Source organism: Ostrinia furnacalis, unplaced genomic scaffold (assembly GCF_004193835.3).
Source record: "Ostrinia furnacalis isolate ACB-3 unplaced genomic scaffold, ASM419383v2 OfSCF6103, whole genome shotgun sequence".
Classification (NCBI taxonomy): Eukaryota; Metazoa; Arthropoda; class Insecta; order Lepidoptera; family Crambidae; genus Ostrinia; species Ostrinia furnacalis.
Genome location: NW_021136342.1, coordinates 66,974 through 79,076, shown reverse-complemented (window position 1 = coordinate 79,076; position 12,103 = coordinate 66,974). Strand labels below are relative to the sequence as shown.

General features: G+C 37.0%; 1 protein-coding gene across 4 annotated transcripts in view; it reads left to right on the top strand.

Annotated features, from left to right (window-relative positions):
• The window catches only part of LOC114362005 (G-protein coupled receptor moody), a 43,781-nt gene extending 31,940 nt beyond the window's left edge, over positions 1-11,841 (top strand). Inside the window, exons 1-9 of one of the 4 annotated variants that reach the window (XM_028317242.1) lie at positions 2,036-2,114; positions 3,566-3,652; positions 4,450-4,590; positions 5,434-5,604; positions 7,441-7,568; positions 8,544-8,697; positions 9,004-9,230; positions 9,752-9,895; positions 10,553-11,841. In XM_028317242.1, the coding sequence (XP_028173043.1) occupies positions 3,576-3,652; positions 4,450-4,590; positions 5,434-5,604; positions 7,441-7,568; positions 8,544-8,697; positions 9,004-9,230; positions 9,752-9,895; positions 10,553-10,959 (1,449 nt within the window). In that variant the 5' untranslated portion in view covers positions 2,036-2,114; positions 3,566-3,575 and the 3' untranslated portion in view covers positions 10,960-11,841. Of the gene's footprint in view, positions 1-2,035; positions 2,115-3,007; positions 3,034-3,565; positions 3,653-4,449; positions 4,591-5,433; positions 5,605-7,440; positions 7,569-8,543; positions 8,698-9,003; positions 9,231-9,751; positions 9,981-10,550 lie in introns of those variants that run through there. The other 3 variants (XM_028317240.1, XM_028317243.1, XM_028317241.1) reach the window with 3 other exon arrangements.
• The last annotated feature ends 262 nt before the right edge of the window (positions 11,842-12,103 follow it).

Here is a 12,103-nt window from a genome sequence, read left to right as displayed (position 1 = left end):
AAGATAGACTTTTAAACCCTTTGTCAAATCTAAATAAAACGTGATTTTATGTAAGCACTTTAATGCTTAGTAATTGAAATAGCTTGTGAAGCTTCAAAGCAAAATATCTAAGACTTTTAATAATACTGTGGAGATATAGTGAAATGTACGAGTATGTACGAAAGTCAATAGTTTTCAAGCAAATATTGCACCTAGAGGGTTATATTGTAACTAGCTTTCCATCCGCGGCTTCGCCCGTGTGGAATTTTGTTTGTCACAGAAAAACTTTATCGCGCGCGTCCCTGTTTCAAAAATCGGGATAAAAACTATCCTATGTCCTTTCCCGGGACTCAAACTATCTTTATGAGAAATTTCATCAAAATCGGTTCAGTGGTTTAGGTGTGAAAGCAAGACAGACAGAGTTACTTACGCATTTATAATATTAAAAGTATAGAAGTATAGATTAGTATAGATTGCGCAATGCCAATAGTGCTACGTAACTATAGTTTATGGTTCTGTACGCTATACACTCTGCAGGTGCAGTGTTTACAAAGCATCGGGAAAACGTGTCTTCGTAATATTATGAGAACGATTAGCCATAATGTTTTTACTTCAAGCCTTAAAATCTCCTACCTACAAGAGAAAGATGGAATTTTAATAAATAATATGACTATAGCAAGGATCTAGCAATCAAAACGTCAGTATGTGTATTAAATGCGAGTTATCAACAAAAGTCTAATTTGTTTGGGAATAATTAGGTTAATCAGTACAGTAGGATAAAAATAGGTGAAGGAATACCGGAAGGATAATCAATAAATAAATAAGTAAACACCGCAAGCCATCTTAATTACCTATAGTGGTCTTTAAATACCCAATTGAACTGATAAAAGTAAAATTTAATATCCGTATCGTTAAACAGTTAGAGCTATAAATGTTTCGCTGGAGTTTTTAATGAAGGAATACAGCAAGCAACTTAATTATTAGGCTTTATGAAACTGATATGAGTAAGTAATACTTCGTAGTGTTAAAACAGTTAGCTGTTTTTAGTTCGTTATTTTTAGTTAGAGCTATAACTGTTTCGCAGCATGTTTTAGTTACAGCAAGTACATTTTACAACCAAGTTGTAACTCATATCCATCGATCTGTGAAAGTAACATGGTGTCTTCAATTCTTGGTCCGGTTTCTCCACACTAAACTGCATGACCAGCTGAGCGTGGACGATGATTACTGACCATAAATCTGATATAACATGGATTACCACATGACTATGGATAAATGACGCCTAGAAATTGACGGATCTTGAATTGTAGATTATCTGACTTGATTAGTGTCGATGCAGTTATGTGGTGAAAAGATGGGATATGTGTGTTACACTGTTTAACAGCTTCGCTTTTTCTTTTTTATGGGAAGAGAGTAGCAATTAAGTTTACAAACCTTGGTGTAGATTTCTTGATCCGTTTGGGCATGAATTCTCTATCGAACTAAGTGATCTTTCATTTTTGTATAAGGCCCCATTTGGAAATCGTATCAAACTGAGGACAAATTGAAGACCTTATATGATAGGAATAGTCCACCTCTTTACTACTAAAAAGCACAAGTTTTTTGTGTTACTTACACAGCAATAAAAAGCAGTGTAACACAATGAAGCATGTAAAGAATTCCGTCCTTCCTAAACTTCACCCCTTCATACAAAAGCAAGGCACAGGTTCATACAAATCATACCCTTCAGCGTCTATCAAGCCCGATATAAATATTCGTCGTACGAAAATTACTTAGAATTTTCATCCCGCTCCTTTTCCGGGTGCTAGTATTTATTTGACAGCTGAAGAATCCAATTTTGGGCTTTGTCTCCTTCAGACTTATACAGTCAGCCGCAAAAAGCTTGTTTTATTACTATTACTACACACTATTGTAGATATAGTAGCCATAAATACATACCTCGTACATTTCGTAAAATATTGTATTTTTAAAGATGACTAACCAAAACCATTGATGACGGACTTTTAAACATTTTTAGCCCCACAACTTCATACCTAAGCAATTTATTTTTCAGAAATGAAGAAGAAATAAAAATGTTTTAATTCAAAGAAGAAGATGACTACACTGCTCTACCATCATTGTTAAAGTGGACATATGTACCGATATAAAATGCCACACTGTTTTGCTCGATGTGTCATAGTCTCTCCCATCAATCGATAGGCCTGCTGACGTTTTTATAATGATTTTGATTAAACTTCCGACTGTACAATCCAACAAAGAAGTATTTGTCTGTATTTTCGTAACCGGTGGCCCGTGACGTGTATTGTTGTATGCCATTGCTCATGCATGGGCGGACACGATTGGACGGTGACCTCATGGTCGGTTTGGGTTATGGGCATCTTTATTGGGTGACATTTATTATGTATTTTATTAAACAATGTATAGCCTATCGAACATTCCAAAAATTTTCGTTCTTTATTATAATATACCAGATATTGGTAGGTACTTATTGGTCCAATAAATAAATCAGTTTCAGATTTTTTGTTAATAATCATATTTTCACTTTCTGCTTATTTATATTAATTAAACTAGATTAAGTCCACTTTCTACTGATAGTTATGAAATTGATTGGTAGGTACCTACTGATAAAAGATATGGCCAATATTCAGAAAAAATGCACGCTTTGAGTGGGTTTCAACAAGATAATCTACTTCCTTGTTACCTAATCGTATGTACCGCTAAACACTGTGATTTATCTCGAGAACAGTCCGACTCAAGGTCTAATGAATAACAGGAATTATACCTAACTGGCCATCTAAGAAAAAACCGAGTCACATTGCGATAAGTGTGCAATGACTCGGCCAGTAATTGGAGGGGTCATTTCCAATTGTTCCGCTAACCTTAGCCGGGTTATATCATAGTTACCAGTCATGTAACCAACTCCGTTTGATGCTGACTGAAAATGAGACATGTGTCTCACAATTTTATACATATAACGCAGATAACATAATAAGTCCAAAAGTGTGATCATACTTTCGCAACTGACTGTACTTTGAACTGCGTGATGGCTTTGGTGTAAGCTTCGTGTTTTNGCTACCCATACCCATTTTCCGGATAAAAAAAGAATAGTAAACAGGAAAAGTTTGTTTTGAATAGAACCGATTTGAAATAATCTCTCACCATTAAAATTCAAATTTTTTTTTGCTGAACATAAGGCTGTATAAAATATTCTCAAAATAGTAAAAAAACCTTTGATAATTTACTATTTGATAAAGAATTTACGTATTTATTATTGATAATCACTAATGTATACCATTATTTATAATTACGGAGTCGGTGTTGGAAGATTTAAAGATTTTATAGTTTCCTTGAGCTGTCACTTGACAGCCTGGCACACTTTTACGATGGTGGATCAAAGTATTTTGGTTTGACTATAGAGCGTGAGAACACGCACACAGTCATAATTATTTTAGTGTGAATAAAACTAGCATCGAAATTACCTAAACTTGACATGCCACGCTAGACGTAAACGCTCTTAAGAAAGTGATTCAATAAGATGTTTTTTATAATGAATGATAAATTTTAAGCACCGTTTTGTTTGTTTCAGATTTCTCAAAATGGCAGATTTCTTTAACATATCAGAAGAAATAAACCCCAGCGTGGATCCGGGAGTAGAGCCTAGTGAATTATCAAAGTAAGCGAACTTAACTGTTTTGGCTAAATAAACTGGTAATTATATATATTAACTGAAACCCTTAAAAACTTCAACAGATAAATTTTGTTTAAAACTGTAGGCATCTCAAAATATTGAAATTCAATATTCACCCTTGTACCCCCAAATCATTTTTAGAATAAGTAGAATCGAATCTTGTAAAAAGGAACTTTGAACAAACAAGTACGTAGGTCAATATTAAAGAGATTCAAGCCCTACATTTCTTCGCAGGGCAAGTCGTGTAAAATAAATAATTTTGAAGCTCTACAATGCCTTACTGAGGCCTTTCACGGATCTTCCTGTCTTTTATTCTGGCCACATTTAGGGATCTTGGTACTTCCCTTTGGTAGCCCTATTTAGCATTTGTGGCATTCATTTCTTACAATTGAGCATATTTCGTAAAATAATACTGGCGGATATTACCATAAAGTCCCATTGAATTTGCATTCGTGCATTTGTTTGGCTCAATTTAGAATTTCCAATTGTGTATTTGCCGCCGAAATTGCTTTCGTATTAATCAGTTTTAACGTTGAAATCAGTTTTAACGACAATAGCGATATTTTCGTTCACTGTGTTTACATTTTAAATTAAAGTTATTAAATTTTATAAAAATAAATTTCTGCTCCAATCCAACAAGTTTCGTAACTAGATCTCTGTGTTAATACTTCAACAATTTTATTTAATACTCTGTGTTAACTTCAACAATTTCATGTACTTATTATTTTCTTGATGCTTTTCCCTTGATTGACTTTATTTGATTTCATTATTTTCCTCACCAGGTTTTCACCAGGTCTGCTGACGTTCGCTGCTGTGGTGACCGGCTTCATCATGGTCATCGGTCTCTTCGGCAACCTTTTGACAGTGGTGGCCCTGCTGAAATGTCCTAAAGTTAGGAACGTGGCTGCTGCTTTTATCATCAGGTAAAATATTTTCTTCAATTTGCATAATTTTGTGTGTAGAAAGGTGCTCTCTTTTATGTACATTATAGTTATAATGTTTTTTTGCTAAAAATAATACAACTACGCAAGACGCCAGTATCGAAAATACAAGTTTAACACAAGCATTTAATTAAAGCAATTTGATCTACGCGTCAAATGCTTGGTCTTTATTTAGGAACCAACTTATCTATAAATTGAAATTAATGAGCTGTCTCTATAATTACCGTGTTTACTTACTTTCCTATTTTTATTAATGTAACATTTAATTGTTCGTCAAACATTGACTCTGCGATCCGTGAACAATAGAATATTTTTACCTTTTACGATAACACGGCGTACGCAGGCCACCGTTACCAACGGAATGTAGATTGTCCATTTAATGCAACTAGTTATTACTGCAATGACTCAATGGCAGACGTATTTAATTTGCGCAACTAACTGACAGACAACCAAATTAAATAAAGCCCATCACAGTCACAGTAATGATAACACACAGAACACGAAATAATAAGTTTTCTTTAACATGGATGTTGAGCTAAGAATAAATACGAGAATAACCCAAGAAAAAGAAGCTCTCTGTGTATAAAATACTTAATCATTTCACGGATATTCTTAGAAACAGCTCAATATTGTTGTCCCCGAGATTCTTTCACTTACTTATAAGGGTTTATAATAAGAAAAATGTCTCAAGACAACCTGAACACAAGGCTCATTGAAAAAATACAATCTGTCTTTAAGTTACGCATAAAACTGAATCATCACATGACATAACGGTTACTTAACAGTTAATCTGACACACTCTAACGCGCCCATTGTTTATTCCAGTCTGTGTATAGCCGACTTCCTATTCTGCGCCATGGTGCTCCCATTCGCCATATCCGGCTTCTGGACGAGGACCTGGTCCCATGGGGGTGCCTTGTGCCAGCTGGTGCCGTTCTTGCGGTACGGAAACGTTGGAGTGTCACTTCTGAGCATCGCCCTCATTACATTGAACAGGTATGTATAGTTTATCGTACTTTTGGGAGGTTATCACTGACCTGTATTACCTATTACACACTGGACAGGCAGCTAATTTTGAGTGACAATTTGAAGCGCCACTACGATTGACCCGAATACTAATTTTGACGTACTTACCTACATCGCAAGGAGTAAGTAAGCTACTTTGGACGCCATCACTAATATTAGTTCCATGGACAATCGTATCTGCCTACAGTATGGCCTACAGCGCCAAAATGGCAAAACTCAAATAGGCACAGAAATATTATGGCAGCAGCCAGTCCAGTGTGTATTAATACAGGTCACTGAAGGTTATACTTGCCTAAGTATAACCTTCAGTCATATAATATAAGTCGTCATCATTTCAGCGAAATGACAACCACAGCTGGATAATGGCCTCTTAGAAGAATTTCCACAACGATCCGTCCTGTGCTGCACGCATCCATAGTTTATTTATGAGTATCTTTTCAAAAGAGAATCTTGGGATTACATAATCAAAGTCATAAGTTGATGATAATTAAGCGATATTTTTCCGTCTACAACTTACCGAGGATGAGGAATCTTAAAGCAAATTAATTACAAATCTGGCACCTTTTAGGAGCGTTATTTAATGCCAATTAAGACGTGATTAATAATAGAAGAGCTTCTCAAGAGGTATCTTAATGAGCATGGCAAATAGGAACAGAGTAGCTACCTAATAGGTATATCATGTTTCTGAGAAACCAAATACCTATTCTGAAACAGAAAACATCTTAAAAGTTAATCATGTTAAGCAATCATAAAGGGCCTGAAATTGCCAGAAGCTGATGATAATTAGGAATAATAGCAGCCACTTAGGCATATTTATATCTTCGACCTTTCATCATTATAATAATCTTAAGACTTACTCATATTTAAGTACCTAATAATTTCTAATCAAATCGTTCTTAATGTCCATAATCGACTGTACTAACGACATCACATAAACCTAAACTGTGGCATCTTAAAGCAATAGTAATAAGTGCTATTTTCACACAAAAATGTGTATAATCTGGTGTGCTGTAGACTGTATACATTTGCCATAATTGTCACAAACTGTATCAATTGACGGTCACACAGTCCCCGATTCAGTCCACTGCGCTCATTGCGAATTTGCGAACAATCGAATCCTCCAACCGCCAACAAAGTTTTCGCCCAGCAAATCCTTTTCCAAACCAGAATCGTTATTCAATATTGTTACAACGGATTTTGCCTAATGGAATTGCAGAAATACCGTGTAATCCGACGGAGACGTGTCCAATTATTTTAGATTTGATTAATTGTAGCGTTTGATAAGAACAAACCCAATTTGAATCAGATGTTGTTACATTGAAATTGAATTGAAATTGGTATTGTGCACAAGTAACATTAATTTGTTTTCCCTTTTGTAAGCCACATTTAGTTGTAAGTACCTAGCTCTTAAATTAAAAAAAATTGGAACCGTCACGAAATAAGATTGACACATTAGAGCTGAGTGAGTAGGTATCACCGAAACCAATGATTTGCATTGTTATACAGACAGCGTCCTTGGTAAAATTTACATGGATGAATGACCAAATTGCTTTGTTAAATTAACTGACAAGCGAATGTTTAGTGCAATAACAACCAGTTGTGGAATTTGACGACGGCAATTTAAGCAATACAAATTCTTATTAGCTCAAAATGTGCTAAAGCGAATCCAAAGTTTCTACCTATCAACTTTTTTTTGGTTGTCAATCCCTGGCGATATACATATAAGGGGTATTTTTAATAGTCATCATTATTATGATTTTGTTTTGTTACATTAATGTGTATTTCAATCACGTTTGTTTTCTCCAGGTACATTATGATCGCCCACCACAGCTGGTACGGGCGGGTGTACCGCAAGCACATCATTGCCCTCATGATTATCTTCTCGTGGCTCTTCTCGTACGGGATGCAGATACCCACCCTCATTGGCATTTGGGGTAAGTGAATTTTGAACTGTAGCTAGGTAACTATCCTTTGTAGTACATCTCCTCTTTTAAGCAGTGGGGTGGGCCCAGGCAAGACGTCAGAAGATTGAATGTATGTGTGTAATGTTAGCAACAGAAACAGATGTGTGGCGAAAGTGACTGGCAACTAATGCCCGTTTTCACCATCAATCCGTAATTTTTAAGTGACCCCTATGACAACAAAATTCCTGATATTTGTTACCATAGGGGTCACTTTAAAATTAGGCATTGATGGTGAAAACGGGCATAAGTCTTATAAAAACTCTACATTTTTGTAGTGAACCTTCGTTCCCATTACCTTTACCCAGCAGACGAACCTACGAGTTACTACGACGTAAAACCCAAATGAAAATGCATTCGGGGCCGAAATGACGTACTTTTAACAACCCAAATGTCGGTAAATGTAACTTTTATACACTTCCTTATTTTGTTCAAATCCCTATTTTTGGACCAGGGCTTTTATGGGCTTTAAATGAAGACGTATTAGCCAATAAAAGTTTATTGCTAACAAACATTTTAACTGCAAATCTGAGACCGTATCGTGACTCAAAAATACGGCCGTTGCTAGCCTATCTTATACTCCCACACATACAAAATGTCATCCTCAATTTAGACTGTGCATTGAGACCGACAACAGAAGAATGCGACATCCTAGACACATACAATGCTCACTTAGAAAGTATCACTGATTTAGATTTGTTGAATCTTTTAGTTAAAATTACCTTAGTACCTACTTATAATCCGTCTATATTACCTACCTACAGAGTAGGCTGCGTTATTTTCATTGTCATTGATTCTGTAAAATTAGAGGCTTCTAATAAAAACTTATCCCAGATTTGAAGTGAGTCTAGATTATACAAAATCTTTAACAGAAGTTATCTACGCAATAATATCGTTACACCTGAAACAGTCGTCAAGTGTTAAACATCATCTTTTTCTTGGTTTTAGGTAAATTCGACTTCGACCCGGAACTGGGCACGTGTTCCATAATGCCCGATGCCAACGGCCGGTCCTCCAAAACTGCGCTCTTCGTGATAGCCTTCATCGTTCCTGCGCTGCTGATCTTTATCTGCTACGCCAGGATCTTCTGGGTTGTTCACAGGTAGGTAATTGATGAATTTTTGACTTTCACTAATACTTCAAACTATCAGACAGTGACCCAGAAGAAACTCTCCTGACTTTTTAACTCTCGGGTCAGGAGGACCAAACCCAGGGGTTTGATTCCCAATTCCCAGGTATAAAATTATTTTGTGTAATTACAGTATGGTCAGTCAGCTGTGTTAATAAAATTCCAACAACCATTTATGGGATAACTTCAAACTTTAACATACCTCTATTTACTTAAGTAGGTATCCCATATATCGATCAAATTAACCTTTTTCTTAAATTCAACTTTATCAATTTTCAGCTCCGAACAAAGAATGCGCGAGCACCAAAGGTCTCAGCACGCCAGCCCTGGCTCCCTCAACAACAGCAACGACAAGCGGTCCACGGTCAAGGACAACAGAGAGACGAAGGCCAGGCGCAACGAATGGAGGATCACCAAGATGGTGCTTGCCATCTTCCTGTCTTTCCTTGTATGCTACCTGCCCATAACTATCGCGAAGGTCGCTGACAGTCATGTGCATTATCCTGGTGAGTGCTGAACTATAGGCAGTTCAAATTAAGTTTTCCGTGTACCTAAACTATAGATCCTATTAGGGCTATCTTGAAGACGTCAATCCAATTTAGGGCTAGGAGGAAAAAGGCCTCTGGTTTGCGGTTCAAAACACGCAATCACTTAGTAACAATTAACGGAATGTATGTTGTGTATGCCAGAATTCTAGATTTCTTTATTATTTTAGAACTAAAAGGCTAATAAAATTATTTTAGATCCATAAGTACTTATTTCACGAGTGTTTGGTAAGGGTCTCAAGGACTCAAGCGTGCAGAAGAATGCCAATTCTTCGTTCGTTTCAGCCGAAAGACGTCCACTGCTGGACAAATGCCTCCCCCAAGGATTTCCACAAAGACCGGTCCTGCGCCGCTCGCATCCAGGCGCCTCCCGCGACCTTCACCAAATCGTCGGTCCACCTAGTGGGAGGCCTGCCCACGCTACGTCTTCCGGCTCGTGGTCGCCACTCCAATTCTATAACAACATTATAATCTTCTTCCAGTATTCCACATCGCGGGCTACCTGCTCCTGTACGCGAGCGCATGCGTGAACCCAATCATCTACGTGATAATGAACGCGCAGTACCGCGCCGCGTACGCAGCCGCCCTGTGCTGCCCCCTAGCGCGGCTATCTGGGCTCACCAGCGGTGCGTATCCCTCCTCGCCCGCATGCCAGGCTGTGAAGAAGACAGAGCGAACCTCTGCCATCGCGTCCTACGTCCGCCCGTGAAGGTATCACATGACGATACTCTGCGATGCATATGCTGCGATTGGTGCTGTTACGCTGGTGGAGCTTTGGTGGTGGATTCGATTATTGAGAAATTCGTGTCACTTCAGATTTTCGTGATTTGACTGGAAAATTCTTGCATGAAATCACCAATCTGTTCTGCAAAATAAACCTACAGGCCGTTACTATGGGACTTGTAAAACATTTCCTTTTCAAATCAATTACCTAGCTGACTACTTTAATGATAAATTGCTTGATAGAATGTACCTATACCTACCTACTGCCTGTCACCATGCATACTTACGTCAATCGCAGCATGTTTACCTATTCCACATTATTATTGACGCACCTTTCCTGCACCAAACTTCATAAATTGTGCATTAATTATTTAAAGGACCTAAATTGCATGACCTATTGATGTAGGTACCTACTTCTTATTTCAAACTAGCGACTTTTATCATAGCAACTACACTAAAGTAGGTATACCTATTCGCCTTCATAGCAAACCTACATTCTCATAAAATATATGGAAACGTGTTTTTAAATCCAATTAACTAGTCCCCCATTCTTTTTAGAGAAATGGAACGAGCGTCACGGGTACAGCTACAGCAACACACGAACGGCGCTCAGCCAAGTGTCACTGGGGGAATCCAGGGCAGACCCTCGGGGCTTCCCTACGGGCCTCGGGGGAAGGTAGACAGGACTCCGGGGAGCAGAGGGCCCTCAGTAAGCGGAGCGACAGGAGACGAGCTGAGAACTGAGCCAACTGACATCTCTATTAGAAGTAAGACGCTGAAAGAGTCAAACGAAACACCCCGAAGACATGGCAACATGAAACCTGGCGGGTCATTACAGAATGTAAGGCTGAAAACCGGGTCATTGCAGAACATGAGAAAGACCGGGTCCCAGCAAAGTGTTGGCCCAAGAATCCGGTTTCAAGTTGACAGTGGTATCATTGGGAATGTTGACAAAACCGATAAGTAGTGACTTGTCGTTCATTACTGTGACTAACCAAAGAATTTTCTATTATACGCGTTATAGACTGCATGCTGAGAGCATTTTATCTTGATAGTATCTTTATACAATAAAACTTTATAGTATTTCAACAGTATATTTACTTAGGAGTAGTACCTATTTAACTAGGTATATTTAATGCCACCTCAAACTTAAAAAAGTCCGTCCTATAATGAGCGACAAGTCAAAACGCACTTTGACTCGAATATTCTTAATTAAGGTAGGTATTTTAAAAAAATGTAAATATTAATACTTAGATACAACAGGTCGTAATATAATTATTTTTAAATTATTTTCTGTCGTTAATGTGAATCTTATTTGCGTCTTCCAAGAGGTTGTTTTAAAAGTAAACAATAAATTGTAGTTAGACTATTATTTTGACATTACAAAACATTCCTTTTTAATTAATTAAGTGTATCAATTAGCTGGTAATTTCAAACAAAAGTGATAACATTCCAAATGTAAATTATTGAAACAATCATGGACCAAAGATTTCTAATTAGCTATGATGTTTAAATTGTTATTGCAATTTTTTACTGATTGAAAATGTTTTCAGTGCCAAAATGTTTTTATTTCAAGTCTTATGAAATGCATAATAAGTAATAAAATTAATTTACCAAAATTAAAATACCATATTGAATCAAATGTTTTCATCAATTTTGTAGGTACTTTTATGAACTGAGCAGTATTTTAGACAATAAAGTTGTTAAATCACTTTGCCATAATATTAATAAGTTTGTGAAATCGTGTAATATCGTGTAGATATTAGATTAAGTAAGTAATCTCACTATTTATTACTGATTTTATAATGTTGACAATGGTAATTGTTAAAAATAAACAAATGAACTCTGATGTTGTTTTGTTTTTATTAAGTAGTTACTTACATTTACTGTCTATCGGGGTGGGGGATATGCATGCACTACAGCAACGACTTCTACAGCCGACAGCACATTACCGTAGGCATAGACATAAAATAAAATAAGTAGCTACCTAAGTGAGGCTGTGCATACGTTTTACATTTTTTGGTCTGACACTGCTTAGGTATACCTATTATCACAGGAAACTTATTATTGGTTCGTTGTGGTTGTGTCCAGTTGCGGCTATCCTAAAGCCG